The sequence below is a fragment of the Pholcus phalangioides genome, unplaced genomic scaffold (genome assembly GCF_987345545.1).
Source record: "Pholcus phalangioides strain wild (caught in Gottingen) unplaced genomic scaffold, Ppha-v1.0 ptg000027l_1, whole genome shotgun sequence".
Taxonomy (NCBI): domain Eukaryota; kingdom Metazoa; phylum Arthropoda; class Arachnida; order Araneae; family Pholcidae; genus Pholcus; species Pholcus phalangioides.
In genome coordinates, this window is record NW_028301617.1 from 6,469,021 (window position 1) to 6,495,158 (window position 26,138).

Genomic DNA, 26,138 nt, shown 5'->3' on the forward strand with positions numbered 1-26,138 from the left:
TAAATTAATGACTGAATAAATGAAGCATGCATATTCAAATGCATATTTGAGTAAAGATTTAATGTCAACTCTAATACGAAATTAAATTCAAGCCATAAATAAAACCACATTCAAAAATGGAGTTGGTAAATTTTTGGTGATTACAGTAAAAACCAGAGTATACCATAAACTGAAGAGCCAAAAAAACTGGTACAGGCATGCGTATGCAAATAAAGAGATATGGAACCAACCAGAGTACGGCGCTGCGGTCGGCAACGCCTATATGGCACAACAAGTGTCTGGCATAGTTGTTAGATCGGTTACTGCTGCTACAATGGCAGGTTATCGAGATTTAAGTGAGTTTGAACGTGGTGTTATAGTTGGCGCACGAGAGATGGGACATAGCACCTCCGAGGTAGCGATGAAATTTGGATTTTCACGTACGGCCATTTCACGCGTGTACCGAGAATATCGGGAATCCGGTAAAAAATTAAATCTACGACATCGCTGCGGCCGGAAAAAGATCATGCAAGAACGAGACTGACGAGAATCTCAATCGAAACGTGCAACCCTTCCGCAAATTGCTGCAGATTTCAATGCTGGGCCATCAACAAGTGTCAGCGTGCGAATCATTCAACGAAACATCATCGATATGGGCTTTCGGAGCCGAAGGCCCACTCTTGATGACTGCACGACACAAAGCTTTACGCCTCGCCTGGGCCCGACAACACCGACATTGGACTGTTGAGGACTGGAAACACGTTGCCTGGTCTGACGAGTCTCGGTTCCAATTGCTTCGAGCTGATGGACGTGTACGGGTATGAAGACAACCTCATGAATCCGTGGACCCTACATGTCAACAGGAAACTGTTCAAGCTGGTGGAGGCTCTGTGATGGTATGGGCGTGTGCAGTTGGCGTGATATGGGACCCCTGATACGTCTAGATACGACTCTGACAGGTACGTAAGCATTCTGTCTGATCACCTGCACCCATTCATGTCCATTGTGCATTCCGACGGACTTGGACAATTTCAGCAGGACAATGCGACACCCCACACGTCCAGAATAGCTACAAAGTGGCTCCAGGAACACTCTTCTGACTTTAGACACTTCCGCTGGCCACCTAAATCCCCAGACATGAACATTATTGAACATATCTGAGAAGAAATCTCCACCCCCTCTTACTCCTACGGATTCATGGTGTCAATTACCTCCAGCACTACTTCAGACATTAGTCGATTCCATGCCACGTCGTGTTGCGGCACGCAGAAGTGCCGCATGGGCGGAGATACGGGGGGGGGGGGCAACGTCAAAGGTGGAGTCGACTGATCTAATGTATATATGCATATATGAATTGTCATCATCCATCATCTTGCCTCCACAGACTCACAAGTTTATCTCCGCCTATGCTTCTGCGGGCTCGCGAGTGTCCTACACGATATTAGGCAGGTGACCAGTTTTTTTGGCTCTTCAGTGTATATGCACGCATCTACCACATTGTCCAAACACTTATATGCTACACTGTGGGGCCGTTCAAGTATTACGTAATACACCCCCCCCCCCTTGTCAGCAAAATTTCGTCATCACCTCTGCCCCTCTGAATCCTAACTCATATTATCATAAAGGGTGGTTGATGACGGAAGCACTATCCAAACCCCCTCCCCATCGATGACGATGTAATACTTGAACGGCCCCTGTCCGAAAAACTTCACCTCATTACCATACATAAAAATATATGAGCAGATAATAAAAAAAAAAAAAAAAAAAAAAAACTAAAATCGGTGGACATCTTCAGTGCAGTTTTCGACAAGCTTGGCGATTAGCACGTTGGCTTTTTTTTCCATTCATGATGGAGAGCATGTCTTCAAATCTATCTGACACAGTGGTTTCCTAGCAGGTCGGGATCACACTATAAAAGTTTGATAAGATTTTGTTTTACAAAACTTGAAACAACGAATAAGGGGCCGTTCAAGTTTTACGTAAGCAAATTTTTAGCCATTTTTGACCCCCTCTCCCTTGTCAGCAAAATTTCGTCATCAGCTCTGCCTCTCTGAATCCTAACTCATATTTTCATAAAGGGTTGGTTGATGACGTAAGCATTATGCAAACCCCCCGCCCCATCAAAAGTCAGCAAATCGGAAACCCCATCGATGATGACGCAATACGAGACAACCAATAAGCCTATTGCTTATATTCGTTCGAATGTAACCGATACACTTATTTGAATTTTTAAGTTTTCTAAAACTTCTATAGTGTAATCCCGGCCAGAATCAAAAGCAGAGGGTCTTAATCGGGGGCATGGATAAGAAAACAACTCGCTGTTTTTACATTGCTATACACAGAATATCATTTTTTTTTTCATTTTATTGGCACAAGGAGAGTCCATGGACTTAATCTTATACAGACACAAATTTTCCATGGAACACAAAACAAGAATCATTAGTCAAACCCCTTTCATTTAAAGAGAAAAATTAAAAAAAGTTGTTTCGAAATTAAAAATTTGAACTGATATAAAAAGTGAGGGGAGTTCGGAAGGTTCCAAGCCCTTCATGGAAAAACTCAAATTGCTCCACGTTGGGAATCACCGGTCTAACGTTTTAGCCATTTGACATACTCTAAAAACGGAAAAAGTTTTGTACTATGACGGAAGGTGAGAGTAATTCTTTAATTTTCTTGTGCTATTTCAATTCTTCGTTACCACAGTGATTTGAAAGCAATAAACACACAAACCAACCTACCAAACAAAACCTACAGGTTCAGTTTGCCAATTATTTTTATACATTTTTACCGTATTCTGCTAGTTGCAGGCATGCAAAAAATTTTATTTGAAAATTTTCTTCAACTTCCGAGGAAAGAACTGATTTTTTCCTCGTGAATTGCAAAAAAAAACCCCAAAGAATCCGAACTTTTCGCGTTTTATCTTGAAAAAAAGGGAAAACCATTACAGTGAAAAAAGCCAAACATCACTAAAACATTTCCCCTCTCGATTGACTTGCGATGACGGATCATTCCAGTCCTGAGACATTATCTTTAGTGTGGTGTTGGTTGATCAGGGGTATAGCCACTAGGATAAGGTCTAGTGGTAATTAAGTAATCCTTATCAAGACACCTAAGGCTGGTATTACACTATAAAAGTTTGATAAAAATTCTTTTATAAAACTTGAAAAATCTAACCAATAAGCACATCTGTTACATTTGAATGAACTTATCTGATCCGCCTATTGGTTGCGTTTTTCAAGTTCTATAAACGAAATTTTATCAATCTTTTATAGTGTAATACCGGCCTTAGTCAGGGGCGCCGCTTCGTCAAAGAATTAGCGAGTTTCCTGGCAAAAGATTGACTTTCGACATGTGAAGACCAAAACACATCTCAGTGAGATATCGAAGCGTTCGCGGAAGATGGGTGTGTGGAAATTTTATTAAATATATCGTCAAAATAATAAATAAAAATATTAAATAAAGATTCTACGTATAGATTCCACACGCAATCAATACTCGCCAATGGTTGGATCATAGTGTACGATTAAAAAAAAAAATCAACATCATAATCTTCCAAGTTCTTGGTTCCATCCGAAGGCGAACATTCTAAGCGTCCCTTGGTGCTGTGGTCATGGGCCCCCCTTCATTTTAATTTATAACGTGGGGAAAAAAAAGAGAATCGCCATGTCCCACCCTTGTGGGGGGGGGGGGGCATGGCTGTGGTCGTAGCCTTGTTGAAGTACATTCCTGAAGAGTCCGATGCTTCGTGAAATCTCACCAAGATAGTGGATGATCGTGGAGTTCACAGGACGAAAGTGGTATGGACTATTAGGTATAAAACGTCTCAGAAACGCAGGCCCGTCTTTGTTATACGTTGCTTAATGGTCCTATGCAAGAAGGTATGACTCCTGGTGTTTCTCCGAATAAGATGTTATACCAATACCATGAGTGGTAGACGCAGGGTTCCAATCATTGCTGTTATAGCAATGCATACCCCCTTTATTTAGTGTCATCATCTGCTAGCGTTATTTGCGTATAGCCATGTTTCGTGTATGCAGACTTATAGATATGCTTCACTTTTATGAAGCTGATGCCCTAGTGGGCTTCACAAGTTTTCATTTTACATTCTCGATGTTCTCGCTGGGTTCAGGACGCTCTCTCTTCGCTCCGAAGAGGGGCTGGATATTTAACTACGACTATTTCATCCTAACGAGTCCGTACCTATGTAGTGTTTTTGGCTCCGGGGAGAACGGGCCGCTGTCATGAGGAGTTTACTTGCAATAGAAAAAACGAAATCTAAGGGAATAAGATGTTATTAATAAGTCTTAGACACAAAGATATCCACGGGCACGAATAACTGACGCATCCAATGCCATTGGGCCATACAGGTGGTAAATAAAATTGTAGAATCACGAAGTGGTGGGACAAAGAGCTAATGTGTTGTCCTGTTCTTGTCGTTCCCCGAAGAAAATAAAGAGGTGGTCAATATTTAGCGGGTTCTACTGCTATTATATAAATCAATAAAAAAACAGCTCAAACAAGTCAAAAAACCTTTTACTATATACTGCTTATGTTACAGCTCATATATACATTTTTTTTTTTCCACCTCCATTCAACAACTAAATATGATGTACGGGAAATAGTCTTGGGCTGGGATTACACTATGAAAGTTCTTTAATTAAACTTGAAAAATGCAACCAATAAGGGTACCGGTAACAATTCGAGCAAAAAATTATATCAATTAATGAGGTTTATAAATAATATTAATATATAAGGCTTACATTGGTTTTTTTTTCCTACAAGTTTTGTAAAAGATCTTTTATCAAACTTTTATAGTGTAATCCCGGCGCTGGTATTGGAAAAATAAGGAAATACTGAGCATTTTAATGGCGCCATCTATTAAAGCCAAACGAATTTGCCGATTTATTCACACAATTATGCATATTTGGTAACGTCACGTTTCTTCCAAGTCTCTCTATCGTCGAATGTTATGTTCCGTACGTGAAGATTCACGGGGGCGGCAGAGGAATCGCGCTTACCCCCCCCACCCCACCCCACCCCAAGAACCTCATGATATGGGGGGGTCAGTGCTCGCCAATACGCATCAAAATCTAATTTTACTCCAAAGTTCGTTGAGTGGTGAAAAAATACGCCTCAAATTTTAGGGTTTTTTTAAATAGGAATTTATTACTGGTGAGGGGGAAAAAACCTCTCGTTTTACAAAAGCACCCTTAAAATTTTGGATAGGAGTGAAAGTGTTACTTTTCAAAATTATATTTTCGGATAACACTGTATGGCAAGGGATGTAAGTTCAGGTGGGTGTAAGATGCCATTAAGAATATTACATATTTTTATAGAGGTTGGTTGATGACGTAAACATCACTCAACCCCCCCCCCCCCCAATCAATAATGCTGACGTAATACTTGAATGACCCCTAATACGCAATATGTCGTCCACGAGATACACGAATTGGGATCCACGCCTGGTATGCCATATCCAATTTTTTTTTTAAATCACGCATCGCGAATTGATCGGACAGCGACTCTTTACAGGTGCATGGGGTTTTTTTTTTCCCGAAATCCTTTGCTCTAATAAGTTAATCAGATACTGACTTGCATTAAAGTCAATTGAATTCATGGCTGATCTACACGATTAATCCCATCCAAAGTGTTTGAAAGATCGTATTCAATCGTCCGAATCTTTCCCAACGAACGGGGCATTCGCAGCATGGATTTTTTTATGCAAGCCCAAGCTGCCGCTCTGTGAGAACCTCTTACCGCAAACGTCACATTTGTAGGGTTTCTCTCCAGTGTGCATTCTCATGTGGGTCCTCAGATTGGACTTGTTTGAAAAGCCTCTACTGCAGATGGTACACACGTGATTTTTTTTTTCGTAGTGAATTCTTGCATGTTTCATCAAGTGATTCTTCGATTCGTACGATTTATAACAATGTTCGCACTTGAACGGTTTCTTCGACTCGTTTTCGCGACGTTTCCGTTCGGCGTGAAGCTTTTCGTGGCGTCTTAGATTACACAGCTGCGTGAACGCCCGGTTGCAAATGGGGCATTCGTAGGGTTTCTCCCCAGAGTGAACCATTTCGTGGGTCCTCAGATTACGACTCAGCGAAAACGCCTGGTTGCAAATGGAACACTTGTAGGGTTTCTCGCCTGTGTGGACCTTCCCGTGCGTCTTCAGCTGAGACATCTGGGCGAACGTCCTGCTGCAAATGGTGCATTCATAAGGTTTCTCTCCGGTGTGAACCTGCTCGTGCGTTTTCAGACTCGACCGATGCGAAAATGTCCGGTTGCAAACCGCACATTCGAATGGCTTCTCACCGGTGTGAATCCTTTGGTGGTTCTTCAGATTGAAAAGTTTTGAAAATGGCCGCCCGCAGATGCCACATTCGTATGGTCTAAAGCCAGAATGGATTCTTTCGTGTTTTTTGAGTATGTAGTTTTTCGAAAACGCCAGGTCACAAATGCCACACTTGTAAGGTTTTTCTCCGGTGTGGATAATTTTGTGCGCTTTTAGTTCGCTCCTGTGCGAAAATGCCTGGTTGCAAATGGAACACTTGTGGGGCGTGTCCTCAGTGTGAACCTTCTCATGTCTTTTCAAACTGCGTTTCAACATGAACGTCTGTTTACAAATGCCGCATTCGTGAGGTTTCTCTTCAGAGTGAACCACTTGGTGTTTTTTCAGATCAGACAGCTGCGAAAACCCCTGTTTGCAGAAGCGACAATGATAAGAACCTTCTCCAGAGTGAACTTTTTCATGTCTTTTCAAAGAAGACAGTTGAAGGAATGTGTGGTCACAAACGTCACACTTGTAGAGCTTTTCTTTGGAATGAACCGCCTCGTGGTTATTTAGAGTGTCCATAGTTGAGAATGAAAGGTGACAAATTTGACACTCGTACTGCTTATCTCCAGAACTAATCATTTCATGGTTGTCCAAATTATCGCTTCTTGAAAAGCTCTCGGAGCAAACATCCCACTGATACGTGTCCTCTACCGTACAAGTCATTTCCAGAGCAAGAGAAACGGGAGATGATTCGTCACCTGAATTGGAATCACAAGTCATTGTGGCATCGCAAATTTCTCCATTTGATTTAGAGGCATGTTTCTGCACTGTAAGATCTTCAGAAATTTCTAACGAAAGGGTTTGTCCATCTTCTTCAGCGCTATTCGTCCGCACGGCAGTGGAATCACTGACTTTCCCTTGACTTGAAGACATTTTTTTTTTCCAATACAACCAAAATAGAATTACTTAACTTCAAAAGCAGCAAGTAAGAAATCTGAAAAACAGCAAAGTATCCAACCTATTCCACAGTTTCACATCAGCCAACGTGAAAGTTCAGATTTTAGCAACCATTTCTGATGAATTGCAACAAATATCCGTCTGGAACACCTACGGAGAAAAATAAAAACTATGGCAATCAATTGAAAATATAGCACAACTCTTTTAAAGGTACAAAATCAAGTAATAACCTTACAGTGGTTTTGCTCCAAAAAGTATCATCAAGCCCTTACAAGGTAGCCGAGTAGACCCTATTGATGTGCGCCTGCGCAGTGATTGTAGGGAATTCGATAAAACAAAATTTTTATGGCCGTGACAATTTCACGTATATATTAGGGCAAGGAAACCACAGGTATAGGATAAAAGTAGACATGGGTGTATTATCACAAGGGCTGGAAACAACGTTAAGATATACTATCTATTAAATTGAATTTCTGATCATCATTCAAGCTATTCATCCAACAGCATACTTTCTGGTTAACCAGGGTTGTATTGATTTTAAGCAGGGGCGGGATTTAACCTTTTTACGATCACAGGCGTAATATTACATCCAAACACCAGTTGGATAAATTCCAACAAGTTCTCTGTGTTTTCTTTGCTCTCCCCCCCCCCCATATAATAACCCTATCTCTCTACAGAAGTTTCTCTTCCATTCTCCTCCTTTCTTATACTTCTGTTAATGATCTCTCTTATCTGCCTTATCTATACTGCACTTTTTTTATATTATATATTTTTTCTTTTCCCCTTCTTTCTTTTTCAGTGCAGTTAGGTTAGTACAAGGTTACCAAATTTATCGCCGATTCGTCAAATAGAAATAATCCAAATTTCTTGCCAAACGCTTGTACTTAAAGTGGTAAAACCATGGCTAAAATCGATTTAAACTGGCCTAGTCATTATTCAAAATAATGACTAGGCCAGTTATTATAAACTCAAACTTTAAACTTTTCTCCATTAATTCTTAAAAAGTAGTTACATGACACTGCCTCAATAACTCAATTAAATTAATGACTGAATAAATGAAGCATGGATATTCAAATGCATATTTGAGTAAAGATTTGTCAGCTCTAATAAAATTGAATTCAAGCCATATAAAACACACATTCAAAATCAGGGTTGGCAAGGTTTTGGTGATTATAGTAAAAACCAGAGTATATATATGCACATGTTTTTAACATATTGTCTAAACTTTTATATCCTAAACCAGCCCAACAACTTTCACCTCATTACCATATACATGAAAACATGACATGACTAGAGATGTAAAATTCTCGAGAATGATATTTAGGGGAATATTCTCTGGAAGGACTACTATTATAAATAACTTGAGAATATTCTTATTATTCTTTATGAGAATATTCTATTATTTACAATATACAGCAGTTATATATATATAATATCCTTGAGAGTATTCTCTGAAAGGACTACTTTTATAAATTACTGAAGAATATTCTTGTTGAAAATAAGAATTATTTTCAAATTATTTATAGTAGTAGTCCTTCCAGAGAATATTCTCAAGAATATTTGTAATAATACATATTATAATAAATAATCTTTATAAATAACTGGAGAATAATTCTTATTATTTTTGATAAGAATATTCTCTGTCCCCGTCAAAAAGACAGGGAATATTGAAGCTTGTTGCTCACAATATTAAAGTTTGAAAGCAAGAAAATGAAATCAACATGGCTGAATTGCACAACATGCAAAGAAATGTGAGTGATACAGAATTTAAGTGTATTGTACATTGAAAAACAACAACGGTTCTGTATCTTCTCAGAATGAAGATGATTGTATAATAGCTTCCTTTGTCAATCGACTTTTGTGCTTTGCTTTGAACTTATTTCTGAAAATTTATCTAATTTTGAAATAACTTTTTGAGGTTTTAATCTTAAGGTTTCTAAAATCTTCATAACCAAACTTTTAAAACCTCTCATCATTAGAAATATTCTTCCAACTAAAAGTTGTCATTGAGGGGTGATTATGTCAAAAATTATTTCATTTTAAATGTTTCAGGAAATGAATTATGGAATGAATATTTCATAATATAAACAAAATTAATAAAAAAAAAACATTTAAAAGAAAAATGAATACTCTCGATTATTCTATAATTTTTACATTCAGGAGAATATTCTCGTTCTTACATCTCTAGACACGACGTTAAAATATTTATGAGCAGATAAAGAAAACATTGTTGAAATTCAAAAAACAAAAAGTTAACGTAAAGTTATACGATTGATATAGCAATTCAACATAGATTTTCTGCTTTAACCACCAACTTGATAAAATGGCAGATAAAACATTAAGTGCAAAAATTAAATAGCACTTTTATAAAGGTAGATTTCTGAATTAGACATGTGACTGCTGTGGTTCTCTAATACAGTGGTTTCTCAAGCGCCGGGCCCTGATACCATACCAGGCTACGAGTGATCAACCGTTTCATTTTTTCCTCATTCATTTTCCGTTGGTCGTGTGTTTGACCAGGTCTTCCGCTCACAAAAACCAATGAAACCAGGCCGCGGGCTTGAAAAGGGTAAAAACCACTGCTCTAATAGTATGTTAGAGTAACATCAAAAGAAGAAAAAAATCTAATTGGTTTCCACTTTGAGGTTTTGGACAGTCTGGCATTTTTAGTTAATATTCCAGAATGGAATTCAAAATTATTATTAATAGCAATAAACGCCAGAACTCTGCCACTGGACTTATCCTGCTGCCGAGATCTCTTCCAGCCCAGCTTTGTGGCATAGTCTGTTTATTTATAACAGTCAGGGTTGACATTTTGACAACCAATAACATTGGCTAAAAGTGGTTTTAACCGTATAGATGTGGTCAAAACAGGTCAAATATAGTTTTGAAACTGATCTGATAAAAATAATAAGCAGCCGCATTTAAAATTGTTATTTATTTAAATAACAAATAATATTACGATAATCAATTGATAATTAATTGAATTAGAATAGACTAGTTGTTGTAAAACCTGCTGTCAGAGCTGCAACTGGAAACAAAAATTTGCTCTGTCACCAGGGGCCAGTCTCCCTCCCGTAATTTTGAATGGAAAAATGGTAAACTCAGTGTCCTTCCTGATCCAGTACTCGAGGCATTAGACCAGTGATTCCCAACGTGGGTATTAATGCCCCCATGGGGGGAATGGAATGTTCCAGGGGGTGGTAGAAGCTACAGATATAACATAGGATCCTACGAGTTAGATTGCATTCGGGGCGATGGGACAAAAAAATTTCTGAAGGGGGCAATGGGACAAAAAAGGTTGGGAGACTATGCACTTGACCATAGTTTTCCAAACTTTTCATTCCATCACTCCCCCCCTCTTCAGAAATTTTTCTCTCTCTCATCGCTCCAACTCAAGTGAACTCATAGGATCCTATGTTATCTATCCACAGCTTCTATCTCCCCCCTTGGACCATTCCATCACCTACTAGGGGGCGATATTGCCCACTTTGGGAAACACTGCAGTAGACCATAGTTTCCCAACCTTTTTTTTGTCCCATCGCCCCCCCCAACTCAATCTAACCCATAGAATCTTATGTTGTACCTGTAGCTTCTATAGCCCCCCCCCCCCGGGGCATTAATGCCTACATTGGGAATCACTGCACTAGACCATGCCCTACTCTCCTACTCTGCCCTTTACTAGTTGCAGTCTTGCCTGCTGTGAGAAGAGGGTGGCATGATCCTATGGCTCTGAGAAACTACTGGTTAAAAATTAATAATGGAGAAAATAGTTGCTGTTTCTTTCGGCCACTTGAAGTCGTCTATAGTAGTAAACCCATCAAGCTTATAGTACTGGAGGAAGCATGATGTCAGCGGTCTCCGCCTTGGCAGTGCTGAGAACAGTGTCGTCAACATCAATCATCGGAAGATCACGTGACTAGTTGAATCTCTCTCTGTGCAATCTTCCTTATTTTCTAATGGCATAAATAGGAGTTTAAAACAATAAACGAAAGAAATAATTTTAGGATTGTTGAGATAATTCCAAAATCAATGCAAGATAATTTCAATATTAAGGAAAAAGTGACAATTCCAAAATTAATGAAAGCGATAATTCCTGATTGATGAAAGTGATAGTTCCAAAAGTAAGGAAAGTGATAATTCCAGAATTAAGGAAAGCGATAATTCCAGAATTAAGGAAAGCGATAATTCCAGAATTAAGGAAAGCGATAATTCCAGAATTAATGAAAGAAAAATTCTGGAATTAATAAAAGATAATTCCAGAATTAAACGAGGAAATAATTCCAAAATTAAAGAAAACTTCTCGAATTAATGAAAGAAATAATTCCAAAACTAAAATGAAAGGAAAAATTCCAAAATCAATGAAAGCGATAATTCCAAAATCAATGAAAGCGATAATTCCAAAATCAATGAAAGCGATAATTCCAAAATCAATGAAAGCGATAATTCTAAAATCAATGAAAGCGATAATTCTAAAATCAATGAAAGGTAATTCTAAAATTAATGAAAGTGATAATTCCAGCATTAATGAAAGTGATAATTCCAGCATTAATGAAAGTGATAATTCCAGCATTAATGAAAGTGATAATTCCAGCATTAATGAAAGTGATAATTCCAGCATTAATGAAAGGTAATTCCATAAGTAATGAAATTGATAATTTCAGCATTGATGAAAAAGTGATAATTATAAAAATTAATGAGTGATAATTCCAGAATTAATGCAAGGAAAAATTCTAGAATTAATGAGAGAGATAATTTCAGCATTGATGAAAGTGATAACTCCAGAAGTAATGAAAGAAATAATAATTAGTAAAGGAAATAATTCCAGAATAACTCCAGAATTAATGAAGGAAAATTCCAGAATTGATAAAAGAAGTTTTTCAGCGTTAACAAAAGAAATTTTTTCTGCATTAATGAAAGAAATTATTCCAGTATTAATGAAACACGCCAGAGTGGCGTGGTGGTAAGATGCTCGTCTACCACCGTGAAATTTGCTGTCACGGTCCTGGGGTTCAAACCCAAAAGAGGATATAGATAAGATATTTCCCCTAACAAACTTGAGGCGACCTCCAATAGACAGCACCTTCATTTCCATTCCATCTCATTAATGGCAGTAAATTGTGATATAGCAATACGGCCAGAGCTGATGTTTGCTGAAGTAGTATTAATTAAATGAACAATTTTTTCTATCTTTACATGAGTTCTCTATCCTCTATTTAGAGACCAAAATGTACATTTCAATGGGGAAATTGCCAGGCAGGAACTATGTTGGGCCGTTCAAATATTACGTCAGCAAATTTTTAGCCATTTTTGACCCCCTCCCCCCAACTCAGCAAAATTTCGTCATCAGCTCTGTCCCTCTGAATCCTAACGCACATTGGTGAAATCAGAGGCATACATGGGGGGGGGGCATACGAGGGGCTCGTGTGGCCCCCCTCCCCCACAATCAAAAATTTATTTTTTCAATGCAAAAAAAAAATGTTATTAATTGAAATTTCATAATATTTTTATATGTTATTATAATCAATTTCTGTTAATTTCAATGTTATTTAAAGGCTACCTTCTAAGCCATACAATGATAAATTACATAAAGGCCCTGGGCCCGCAGACCAAATATGGCTCCAGGGGGTTATCTGACGGGGCTGCCCTCCTCAAACCTAATTTTGTAAAAAGCGGCACATTTACAGATCACTTAAGTGTCCCATGGTACAATTCCAGAGCATTTAAGCAGCCCGTGGCACATTTTCAGATCACTTAAATGACCCGGGAGACAGTTTCAGAACACTTGAGTGATCCGCGGCAACTTTTTGAGATCCCTTGAGTGACATGTGACAGTTTTAGAACACATAAGTGGCCCTAGTGCAGTTCTACATCACTCAAGTTACCCGCGGCACATTCTCAGATTATTTAAGTGATCTGCAGCATATAATTATAGATCACTTGAGTGATGGGTGGCACAGTTTCAGAGCACTTAAGAGGCCCGGACACATTTCCAGATCACGTGGATTCGCGAAAAATTTAGAGATCACTAAAGTGGCTCTGTAAGGCGCTTATCAATAGTGGGGGGGGGGGGGAAATGTTACTTCAAGTGCCCACGAACTATCGGAAGGTTTTTCTCATTTTTGGCACACGAATTAAGATGCCATTAAAAATATTTCATATTTTCATAAAGGGTGGTTGATGACGTACACATTATCCAAACCCCCCTCCCCCTTGTCATCAGAAGTCAGCAAATCGGAAACCCCCTCTCCCATAGATGATGACGTAATACTTGAACGGTCCCTTAAAAACGAGAATACATGGACACATATAAAATGACATCTTGACTCCGCAAGAAACGAAAGTCTTCTCTCTCTCTCTAACAGCAAAAAAAGGGTAAAGAAAAGGCGCTCACGCAAACGATGCGTTGGCAGATTTATAATATTGGAAAGCCAACACCTACGCACTGTTGCTGACAGCAACGCCACAGGTGGTTCAAAGGCAGCAGCTCGATGAGTAAACGACTCAAAATGATCAAAACTGATATCAACCAGGAAGATCAAAACAGGTTTTCTGCATGGTTAGGACCACACTTGGTCAAAGTGAATGCTACCGTTTTTTTAAAAAAAAACCATATTCTGATGCTTGTTAAAAGTAAAACCCAATTTTAATATGAAAGAAAACAGTTAAAACTATTACTGCATCAGTTTAAGACCATTTTAATGCATTTCAATATTTTTGACCTGTTTAGACCACTTTTAGCAGGTTAAAATCACTTTGAGCCATTGACCTGGTCAAAACCAATTTCGACAAGATAAAATTACAATTAAAAAATCATATACCGGGGTGGGAAGTGACGAACTCCATTTTGGAACAGCAAAATATAGGATCCAGAGCAGATATTTATAAATTGGAGCAGTGAAATTAAAAAGAATATTATAGACCGGAGGGGGTGCAAATTTCATTCTGAAACCTCTCCTCCGACATTACAAGGGGGCGTCAAAATGCGCACTCGCCCCGGGTGACCAAGCATCTAGTTGCGGCCATGATTATTGCTGTGCGGTGGAGGAAGGAAAATGGGGAAAAAACAGGTGAGCGGTGAAAAAAACTTTATTTCCCTTTCCCCTTCTTTGCGAGGTTGCAGTAGACTCAGCACTTTTTGGCACCAAGCAGTGGCTGGACAAAGCAGCCCAGATGAGGAGATGACACCATGCAGAACAAGATCTCACCGACGAAGAAGATGCGGAGAACCCGTAAGAGTCAATGTTCACAGCACTTCACTGAATACCTCTCTCTCGGCAATGGCTGAAGGGGACCAGCGCCGCTGGGGTCACCCAGAAAACGGTTGTCGCACTAGCATCTAACTTCCCAGGGAAAAGAAAGCCAGTAGGCCTAGCCGGTCACATTGGAAAAGAAGCCGATTGGCCCACTGGTGACCCATGTAAAATGCCCCGATTTGTGCTGTGGCACCAGCTTTGAATTCCTATGTCATACTTGCATAAGCGACGCATGATTTGTTATTGTTTGTTCTATCTCTGCACATGGCTTTTCTTAATATATCTGTAGCATTTTTTGATGTAGTGCCAAGAAGGGCGCTTATACTGCTTTTTCACCAACTTTCCCATAGTGACGAGTTAACCGAAATTAGCGACGAGTAAACGAGGGTTTAATAACATTGTTGTCTATGAAAGCTGGAAGGGACTGAAGAAAACCGACGATTTAACCGGGGTGACGACTTAACGAGGTTTTACCTTATAATATAGTCGCCCTGATCTGATGCGCCACGCTGAAAAAACACAAACGCGTAGCGTGATTATGTAACACGTTTCTGTCGGCGCGAAATGGTCTAATTCGGTTCACGCGGAGCAAGAAACCTATTCCTTGTAAGGTCCGGCTTTATAGCTTCAAGTCGCTTCCAGTTGAACGAACGGCCTTTCATTTTCGAAAAGTGGTCATAAAAATATGTGGACATGGATTCGTACCGCCATCTACTGTTTTCGTGATTAACCCAATAATTGTGAGTCAATAATAAAATCTATATGAGAGGTGGGGGGGGGGGGGGGTCAACTAAGGCTTTCTGCATTATTTTACAACCAAGGGGAAAAAAGCACAATTTACCTGCCGCGTTGAGCTGATCTTCACTCACCCACCCGCAACAAAGTGCACCGATGTGCAAAATGCCGAAACTAATGCACCGATGACTTCAAATTAACAACAATATGGCGTTTACAATACAATACAATACAATAATAATTATACAGAGCTCTCGGATAATAGGACCATACCCTGATCTTTAGAAAAAATAGAGGAGAAAATTGACAGGAAAGAAGATGCCCGATCATAACAAGAACCATAAATAAAGCATTTTCACAAAAAATGACAATAACAAAAGCATTACTAATGCCACATAGTTAACAGATACTGAAAAAACAAACTATAACAATACAAAGAAAGTATGGAAATAACTAGAGAGGGAGAGAAAAAAAAAAATCAGCATGTGTATATATACATATACACATGCAAATAAGTAACAAAAGAAAACGTAGCACGCATTCAAGTGAAGGATTAGCCGAAACACTACGAAAACAAAGAATCAAAATACAACAGTAAATATTTAAATGAGATGTACCTTACATTCAAACTGCTGTCTTATAATTTATTAGAAGCAATCAGGAGAAATAAGTAAAAAAAAAAAAAAAAAATTTATATATATATATATATATATATATATATATATATGCCACTACGGTAGTGCGTATATATATATATATATATATATACGCACTACCGTAGTGGCAATTATCATAAGCCGAAATTATTGTAAATCAAGAAGAGTCATGATTGGCTGAAATCATGAAATCGCGGAATAACAGTGCATTTGCGAAAGTAACATCCGAAAAAAATACGGGACGCATGGTCACTCTACATATGAACAAAAAAATAATTTTTAACAAAAAACAACCACTACGAACTCTGTCTTCTGTTTGTGTGGTTGATGTCGTTTCGGTCACAGTCGACAATGTTTACTCGATTACTGTCGCGATCGTGCTTTCGCTGATTTGGATCGCTGAAAGATGATCAAAAAGGGCATAATTGGTATCATCGAGGGATTTATTTAGGATCCCTTCTTACGTGGATCCAATAACTTCCTTCGAACAATTGGATTCATAGCCTACTTCAAGTCCAGGTTAGTAGATACATATATGAGGCAGTGTTACCAGTTTTGGAGAGCCCCCAAGTATGGGGCGGGAAAAGGATGTACACACAAGAATCTTGCCGCGTCTCAATGCTCGTCTCGAATCCGCAAAGTTTATTTCAACAAAAACATTTTCTGGAAGAAGAAACATAGGTGTGAAGTTCTCTGAGTGATAAAACTCAATACAGTCAAACCTCGTTAATGAGTCACTCTTGGGAGAGCAAAAAAAAATGACTTAGTAAGCGGAGTGACTCGTTAAACGGAGTAAGCCATAGCTTGCCAATTCCTGCCTGAGGAAAATTCGGATTTCCAAAAAAGTGATTCGTTAAGCGGAGTGACGTGTTAACCGGGTGACGCACTAACGAGGTTTGACTGTATTTCTGTAGGTGTTATGGAGATGAAGGGGCAGTTATTTTAAGGGGGGGGCCCCCTCAGGCTCATAGGTCAAGTACAAGTTTACATCTGTGGTAGAGACGGGGCGAATATTCGGTATTCGGCCCTTTTGCGGAATATTCGGTTTGGCCGAATACCTAAGCAATATTCTTCCGAATATCTGCGTGAATCTTAACACAACGAACTAATTCTAAAAAATATATTAATTGGAATATTTAGCATAAATTAACAATTTATATTTTATTGTGTGGTGCATAGTTATCCCTTTCTGTGCAAGAGGTTATGTCAGGGTGAATTTCTAGGATAAGTAAAACATGAAACTGAAAGTAGAATCTTAAGCCGGGTTTTCCTAGGAATAGGTTTCTTGCGCAGCGTGAACCGAATTAGACTGTTTCGTGCCGAGAGAAACGTGTTACATAATCACGCTACGCGTTTGTGTTTTCGTAGCGAGGCGCATCAGATCAGGGCGGCTATATTATAGTATATGGCTTTGGCATCAGCTACTCTGTCGTCTGCAAGCTCCTGTTTGAAGGAAAAGAAAAGAAAACACACAAGAGGGAAGAGAATATCGGCAAAACCGCGGCGCACGACGCATTTGACTCCTCCAGAAGCAGTCGGCGAATCACGCCCGACGTAAAGCGCTGTCGTCAGGCGTATTGCGCCCTGTAGGAAAACACTCATGCTACTTCTCTTATTGGTGAGTGGACGGCGTGTCGCGCTGGGTGAATCACGTTGCGCGTGGCACAGGAAACCTGCTCTTAGGAAAACCCGGCTTAAGGGGCCGTTCATGTATTACGTAAGGGGTCATTCAAGTATTACGTCAGTATCGAGGGGGGTTTCGGATTTGCTGACTTTTGATGACAAGGGGAGGGGGGTTTGAAGGTTGCTTAGGTCATGAACCACCCTTTTTTAAGATATGAAATATTCTAAGCTGCTGACAAGGGGGGGGGGGGCAGTGTTTGCTGACTTTTGCTGACAGGGGGTCAAAAATAGCTAAAAATCTGCTTACGTAATACTTGAATGGCCCCTAGGCAAATTTTTAGCCATTTTTGACACCCCCCCCCCCTTGTCAGCAAAATTTCGTCATCACTGCCCCCTACTTTCTAGCACGTATTGGCGGGATCAGACACGTACGTGGGGGCATAGGGGGCTCGTGCGTCTTCTCTCCAGAAGAAACAATAGTTTTTTAATGCATAAAATATTTTTTAAACAATTAGAGTTTCGAAAAAAAAAACCTTTATATGTTATAATAATAAATTTCTGTTACGTAATTTCAATGCTATTTGAAGGGTGAGAATTCAAAATTTCTCTTTCAGAAATTCATTGCGCCCCATCCTTTAAGCCATATATGGTAAACCCTTGACCCACGGACCAAATGTAGCCTTGAAGGTTATCTGATGTCGCTTGCCCCCATCACACATAATTTTTTTAAAAATGAACTAAGCGGCACATTCAAATGATACAAATCGCTTAAAATGACCCGTGGCACAATTCCAGAGCATTTAAGTAAGTGGCCCGTGGCACATTTTCAGATCCCTGAAGTAGGCCTCAAAGATCACTTAAGTAACCCGCGACACAGTTCCAGAACACTTAAACGATCCGTGGCACATTTAGAGATTCCCTCAAGTGACATGTGGCACAGTTTTACAGCACTTAAGCGGCCCTCATTGTGGTTCTGCATCACTCAAGGAAAAATTTTATCCGTGATCCCACATTTAAACTAATCTCACATTGCTCACCAAAATAGGTTTAGAGTGAAACGACTCGATCTGGCAGTTATATATATGTATATAAATGTGAGTGTGTATATACAGTCATTGCCATAAAAATTTGCGCACCCAGAAGAAGTCGTCAAAATGAAACGAAATTTTACACATGTAAGTACTACGTTGATGTAAGTAAGTGATTAGAAAATCCAAGAAAAAGGATCATTTATTGCAGAAAAAAGTACAGATGAACAGTAGTTTTAGTACTCTGTTGGACCTCCTCTAGCGCGAATGCACGATGCGATACGAGCGGGCATTGAGGCATACAAGTTCCGTATGATGTCCTGAGACATCTCGTTCCACAGTTGCTGTAAATGCGCCTCTAGTTCGACCAACCTCGTAGGGTGTCCAACTTGCCGTCCCAAATGATCCCAGATATGCTCGATTGGTGACAAATCTGGGGATAGAGCAGGCCAGGGAAGGGTGGTAATGTGGCGGAGGCAGTCTTGTGACATCCTTGCTGTGTGTGGCCTAGCATTGTCTTGTTGAAAAATGGCTCCTGGGAGCCCTGCCATGAGTGGAAACACATGTGTCTGAAGGATGTTATGGACGTACCGCTGGGCTGTTATTGTGCCATGGATCAATATTAGGGGTGACCGTGTATCGTAAGCAATAGCACCCCATACCATGACACCAGCTGTGGGAGCGGTGTGTCTCTGTAAAGCGAAGGCAGGATTAAAGCGTTCACCACGGGGCCTCCACACACGAACACGATTGTCATCACTGCTCAAGTTGAATCTAGATTCGTCGCTGAAGACGACCTGGTTCCATTCCGTTGCAGTCCAATCCCGTCGTGCTCGACACCAATCCAAACGGAGGCGTTGGTGGGTGGGTGTCATTGGCAGCACACGTAATGGGCGCCGCGATACCAGATGTCCTTCAGCCAGGCGCCTTGCGATGGTTCGGGAAGACACAGGGGCCCGTAGTGAAGCTGCTGCCTGTGTCTGGGTAGCGGCCAATGAGGCAGTTGGCTCTACGCGTGCGTTTCGGATGATGTGACGGTCTTCTCGACGACTGGTCTGTCGAGGGCGTCCTGAACCTGGTTGCCGTGTAAATGACGTCTCTTCTGTCCACTGGCCCCAACACCTCCTCACAGTAAAATCAGAACGGCCTAGTTGACGAGCTGACCACCCAGCTTCCATCATCCCGATGATTCTTCCCCTATCGAACTCTGACAACTGCTCATATGGTGTTCGACGGCGGCGTAACGGCATGTCTACCTCAGCATTTCCTTTGCAAACGATTAAATACACTCCAGCAAGCTCTGCTTACCTGTTTTATACTGCAAGGCGAACGAAGTTCAACGCCCTCTAGTGGCATTACGCAATGCGCAATCACGCTGCATTTCTAATCATTTGCATATCTGCCCGACATGTACCTTCAGGCCAACTTTCGTTTCGATCCCACAATTATTTCTTGGTGCGCAAATTTTTATGGCAATGAGTGTATATATATATATATATATGTGTGTGTGTGTGTGTTTCTCTCTCCTCTATTCAAGTTCTTCATGCATTTCATGTGCACAACACACGTGCGTACTCATATTGTCGTATTCATGTTGCTCACCGAATAAGGTGCTAAGCAAGATGCCACGGGTGATCCCCCTAATTGTATATATAATTTCCCCACACAATATTTCTATTTTGTATATTTTCATTAAATCCACCGGAGCGAGTGAACTCAACCCAATAAAACTAATGCCGGCTTCTAGTCCGCAAGTTATCAAACCCATTTGCTGACCAACAAGGTGTAAGCGAGAGATGGCTCGCTCCGATGGATATTTCATATTTCACAATATAAGATACTCATTTCGTTTTTTTTCGTATCCTATGTATATAATATGACAAGTGTAAGATACCAGATGAGATAGCATGGGGCTCCCTCTAATTGCTTTTAAAATATACCTCCATCCTATAATATGTATACATTCATCCCCATCTTAAGGAGATCCAGAAACTTTTCTCCAACTCGCAACCCCATCTCGTCTGTAATCACCACAAAATTTACAGTTTATTGCCAAATCCGAACGGCAACGTTCGATATTATTGTTATTATTTTTCATAGATCTCGCAAAGAGGTTGGCACACTCATACGCAGAATTTTCTCTGAGGGAGGTTCACATTTTTTTTTGCTTCTGAAGGAGGGGGGGGGGGTTTACGTTTTTCCCTGCAAAATAACATTATAGGCTTGGGGCGGGGATTAGAGAACCCCAAACCTCCCCTTTGCGTACGCCAATGGGCGCGCTAACCCATCGGCGTGGAACTCCCCGTAGTGTGTAACAATATGTTCTGCGGTCGTTCTATCACATTTTCTATTCACGTGTTCCGCGTCAGGAAAGATTCTGATGAGGGCGAATTGTATATCGAACCAGCACCTCCTAGAGATAGAAGGCCTCCGCACTCTGCTTGTGACGTCAGTAAGTAGTCTATTTTCCCTCAGAATATTCAGGGAAAAAAAATTTCCTGCTCGTGCCAGTATCAATGTTGTGAGGAAAAGAAATGATCGAGCTCAGAATTGGCGATTTCTATGCCTGCCCCACATCCAATCACTATGCGGCTTTTGTGAGGCAATCAGAAAGATTCGACGCCAAAATAAGAAGAAACGAAATACGATGCTGTGTAGCAAACTTGCTAGGTAGTCTGAATGACGTTTATGGCAAACGCTGCAGAGGCCTTCTACCTCTAGGAGGTGCTGATCGAACTCGCTACACCTCTGAACACTGCCTTTATTACATTAGGTGAGTATCTTAACGACCTGTGCTACCGCACCCAACTTCAATTACAGACACACCATCAGAGGCGGAGATACGGTGGGGGGACATGCCCCCCCCCCCCCCAGCGTCAAAGGTGGAGTCGACTGATCTAATGTATATATGAATTAACATCATCATCATCGTGCCGCCCCCAGACTTCCAAGTCCATCCCTGCCTAGCATACCATGTCAGAATCATTGCTGGGTGATAAATTGTATAAATTGTATAAATACCCATAACCCCACCCACACACACACACACACAATATGCTTTCACTTACGTAAAATGTTACGATACCTCTCTTTTTTCAGGTGATTGAAGTTCCCTATGAAAGTCTTGAGGGAAAAATTTACCTTCAGCTGCCAGTAAAACAACATCCTCGTTTCTTGATCTTTTCAAATGGATGAATCATCTTGTATGACATCAGATGATGGTCATGATGTAGATGAATATGATTCCAGTCGTGTTCCGATCTCGGCCTCATTGATTGTGGCGCATTCCGATGCCCCAATCGCTCCCTTCCATGTTGAAGATGCACATAAGGGTGAGTGCCGCAGCAAGAGAAATTCAATTAGCTCCTATTCGGACGGTCGCAAAAGCGTTCACACTGGACAGAAACTACATCGGTGCGATGTTTGTGCTAAGACGTTTTCTCGATTTACTCTATTAAGAACACACGTGCGAATTCACACCGGAGAGAAGCCGTATGAGTGCGATGTCTGTTATAAAACATTTTCTGTAAGCAGAAACTTGAAGATTCATAAAGGAGTTCACACTGGGGAGAGGCCGTACGAGTGTGATGTTTGTTATAAAAAGTTTTCAGAAATTGGAAGTTTAAAGATTCACAAAAGAGTTCACACTGGAGAGAAGCCGTATGAATGCGATGTCTGTATTAGAACGTTTTCTCAAAAGGGAAGTTTGACGATTCACAAAAGAGTTCATTCAGGAGAGAAACCATATCAGTGCGATTTTTGTGGAAAAACGTTCTCTCAAATCGGAAACTTGAAGGTTCACAAAAAAATTCACTCTGACGAGAAGCCACATGAGTGCGATGTTTACGATAAAGCCTTTTCTGAAATCGGAAGTGTAAATGGTCAGAAAAGAGTTCGCTCTGGAGATAAGCCGTATGAGTGTGATGTCTGTGGTAAAGCGTTTTCTCAAATGAGAAGTTTGAATACTCACAGTAGACTTCATTCTGGGGAGAAACCATATAAGTGTGATTTTTGTGGTAGGGAATTTTCTCAAATCAGCAATTTGAAGAAGCACTTAAGAGTTCATACTGGAGAAAAGCCATATGAGTGCGATGTTTGCAATGAAAAGTTTTCTTATAGTGAAAGTTTGAAGAGACACAAAAGACAACACACTAACTTTCGGGAGAAGCCAAAAGGAATGCGATTTTCCATAGTCCGAATTGAAACTCTTCATTGATATTTTCGAACAGGACAAGAAATTTTTTTTTTCTTTTTAATGAAATCGTGAATTAAATGTTGTACTCGTTAATTCTGGCTGTATAGTGGTAGTGAACTTTTAATTCAACACACTGATAAAGGCTACGGGTTGTGATAGATAAAATATCAAGGAAGTTATACTACTGCATTATTATCAACGGTAATAACGACACAAAATACTCTATTTTCAGATGCGTGAATCCTGCTGCTGTGTGGTTGTGTGGGCATTGTGATGGGATCCAGGTTCGAATCCCGCTGAAGTTTATTTTCTGACTTCGAAGTGCAAATGCGAGCTCTGGTTTCTCCTTGAAAAATTCTCACAAATAAATATACTAATACAATGCCACAACAGGCAAAATGCCCAACGAGGTGGCTGAGAAAAGGATACCCATAACAAATATGGATGTCATATATTTCAAAAGATATAAGATAATAATCATATGACATAAAGATAGACAACACGAAAACATACTTTACAACATTCAAATTTTCGTTCTTTGCCGATTTTCGTCGTCAGTAGCTGGATGGCTGTCCTCCAGCTATCCCTCCCGGCTTATATCCCGGGAGGGACAGAGCCTGGGTCGTGTCTGGTCTTACGGAATAAGGTATTGTGGAACCCTAGCCGCGAATTTCTTTCACGCATGTATATGTTCCGGTGCTGCCATCCAGCTTCTGAAGACAATACCTTATTCCGGTACAGCTACCTTCAGAGATAAGAAGTAGTAATTGCATTTGTAGCGATGGATCAGGGCTATGTATGGTTTCAAAAAAAGAGTAAGAGGCGTAAATACCGCGCTTATTTCCCGGTAGCTCAAAGATATATCTACATCGTAAAATTTCAGTTTCAAATGTAGATCAATATATCAAGCCACGATATCGTTCTTGCAAAAAAAAAGACATCTTTGGAGATAAATAGATCTATATCGTGCGTGTAACAAAGATCTGCATCGTGGATCTATCTTGGAGATATAAATTATTTGCATTGTGAATCCGCCTTAAATCTATATATGCAAGTACTTCGACTTTTGGATGATAGTTGGCGCCATTTCAGAAAGGGAAATTCCGCCTTCCAAGGCCGAATTCGACCTCGCTGACCTGACGCCTCACCCGATTTCTTCACCACAAGAGTATCTGTAAATGGGTTCCCAACTTCGAGACGCGAATCCGAGCCGATCCAGTACCTCCTAGAGTGCCCGAGTGGCGTGGTGGTAAGATGCTCGTCTACCATCGTGAAGGTTGTTGTCAGGGTCCCGGGTTCGAACCCAAAGGAGAATATAGATAAGATATTTTCCCTAACGGACTCCAGGCGACCACCGATAGACAACGCCTTCACTTCCAACCCATCTCACTATGGCAGTAAATTGCAATATAGCGATATGGCCAGAGTTGGTGTTTAGTGAAGTAGTAGTACCTCCTAGAGATAGAAGGCCTCCGCACGAGTTGTCATAAACGTCATTCAGACTACCTAGCGAGTTTGCCACGTTTTGAAAAACACAGCATCCTATTTCGTTTCTTCTTATTTTGGCGTAGAATCTTCCTGATTCGCTCACAAATAGCGCATAGTGATTGGATGTGGGGCATAGAAATCGCCAATTCTGAGCTCGATCATTTCTTTTCCTCACTACGATTATACTGGCACGAGCAGGGAATTTTTTTCCCCTGAAAATTCTGAGGGAAAACAGACTACTTACTGACGTCACAAGCAGAGTGCGGAGGCCTTCTACCTCTAGGAGGTGCTGGTCGATCCCCCCTTTAATAGGTTTCGTCACAGAGAGCAACAGACTTACTAGAGGTGCAAATGTAATTCAATCGTTACACTTCACTTCTGAAATATAGATGGCACCACTGAAAATTAGGCACAACACTAAATACGCACACTCCAGACTGATAGGTACACACACTTACACTTCCGGCACAACTCACTAGGTAGTGAATTGCTCATAGATGGCGATAGACCTGAGTTGTGCTTGGTTTGAAAGAAAGAAACAAAGTATCTGTAAATGACTATTATAGCATGAGTTCAGGAGTAGTGATGCCAACTTCATCTTTCTATCCTTGAAAAATTATATATGATGCAAATAATTGTTTGCATGTCTCATATTTTGCACTTTATTATTGTTACGAAAATTATGTTTTATCAGTAAATAATCGGTGGCGCAATTTTGTTGAAGGCCCTTCAGAATGCCGTCAGGTTGGAGCGATGCCAAACCGGAAATGTAAAGTTAACACTGTAATCTTGTGCAGAAGTCTGGAAGGTTTCTGTGATGTTTAGAAAGTGGCGCTACAAAACCGGAACTATGGAAAAATTCTGTAATTTTTGCCGCGTTTATAAAACTATGCGATAGACAAAGTAAAGGGTCAGTTGTTGGACGTTATGCTCAATGCGAGATTCTTATTTGTAGTTCACTCTTGTGAATAACTGTAAATAGCTGTTTTCCGTGAATAAATCTGTGACGTCCTGCAAATTGTTTCATCCTCTGCCCATTTCAAGGACTTGTGAGACATTATTGGGAACATTTCAAGGACTTGTGAGACATTATTTGGTGTCAGGAGTGGGATAATTCACGGACTTGAATGGTGAAAACTAGAATGATGGAAGATGGACGAAATGCAATAGCAGCTGATGACCGTTATGGGCCAGATGAAATTGGGCATCGTGGAAGAGATGAACAAATCTGACGCCACCGTCAACTCATCTATTGCTGTCGTCACAGATGATGTCATTACTCTCATTGCCGCCGTGAATGACAAGATAGAGATCACGAGCGCAGTCGTCAACACTTCCATCGCTGCCGTCAAGGATGATGGGGCTGCCGTTAAGCATCGCGTCCGCCTTTTCGGTTTACAAACCTTCGTATGGTAGCGGAGAGTGACGTCATCCTTACATAAGTCGCCATCTGGTGGCAACGTCAGCAGCTGTGAGCTTGGCCTGAGTCAGGTCCGGCCGTCCATGTACGATAAATGTTCAAAAAAGTTTATTACATCATATATGTAATGGTGATTTCTGTTATTATTAAATTATCTAGATAATCACTGAGATACTCTTATTGTGCATAACATTGAAATATATCTAGAGATCAAAATATTAAATTGTAGGACTAAAACGTCATTTAATTTGGCAATAATGGCTTGTATATGATGCTTAAGAAACTCCTGTAACTTATCCTTAGCCAAACTTAGTTACTCTTACTTTTGCACTATGATATGTTGTATTTACTAGCATTTACAATGCAATGGTTTTTCAGTTGAAGCTGTATTTAAATGTGCAAAACAAATGCTTTGGGTATCAAGTCCTGTCAGCTCTGCTTTGTGGTTGAAAATACTCTTTAAAACTCCGTGAACTTATACACCCTGAGCTCTAAGAAATTTTTAGGTGAAAATAAATGAGTTT

At 40.3% G+C, this 26,138-nt stretch overlaps 2 protein-coding genes across 2 annotated transcripts; one reads left to right on the forward strand and one right to left on the reverse strand.

Moving 5' to 3' along the window:
- Positions 1-4,494: 4,494 nt before the first annotated feature.
- On the reverse strand, positions 4,495-15,423 carry LOC149068277 (uncharacterized). Its single transcript, XM_089251803.1, has 2 exons — positions 15,311-15,423; positions 4,495-7,363 (listed from the first exon to the last, which is right to left on the reverse strand). The coding sequence occupies exon 2, from the start codon at positions 7,187-7,189 to the stop codon at positions 5,645-5,647; it is 1,545 nt and encodes a 514-aa protein (XP_089107929.1). The 5' UTR covers positions 7,190-7,363; positions 15,311-15,423; the 3' UTR covers positions 4,495-5,644.
- Positions 15,424-21,616: 6,193 nt separating this feature from the next.
- Positions 21,617-22,799, forward strand: LOC149068278 (uncharacterized). Its single transcript, XM_089251807.1, has one exon. The coding sequence runs from the start codon at positions 21,699-21,701 to the stop codon at positions 22,725-22,727; it is 1,029 nt and encodes a 342-aa protein (XP_089107933.1). The 5' UTR covers positions 21,617-21,698; the 3' UTR covers positions 22,728-22,799.
- Positions 22,800-26,138: the final 3,339 nt, after the last annotated feature.

What these genes read in the sequence shown, in the direction of transcription:
- LOC149068277 (XM_089251803.1), bottom strand. Translation starts at nt 7,189, where the DNA reads ATGTCTTCAAGTCAAGGGAAAGTCAGTGATTCCACTGCCGTGCGGACG.
- LOC149068278 (XM_089251807.1), top strand. Translation starts at nt 21,699, where the DNA reads ATGGATGAATCATCTTGTATGACATCAGATGATGGTCATGATGTAGAT.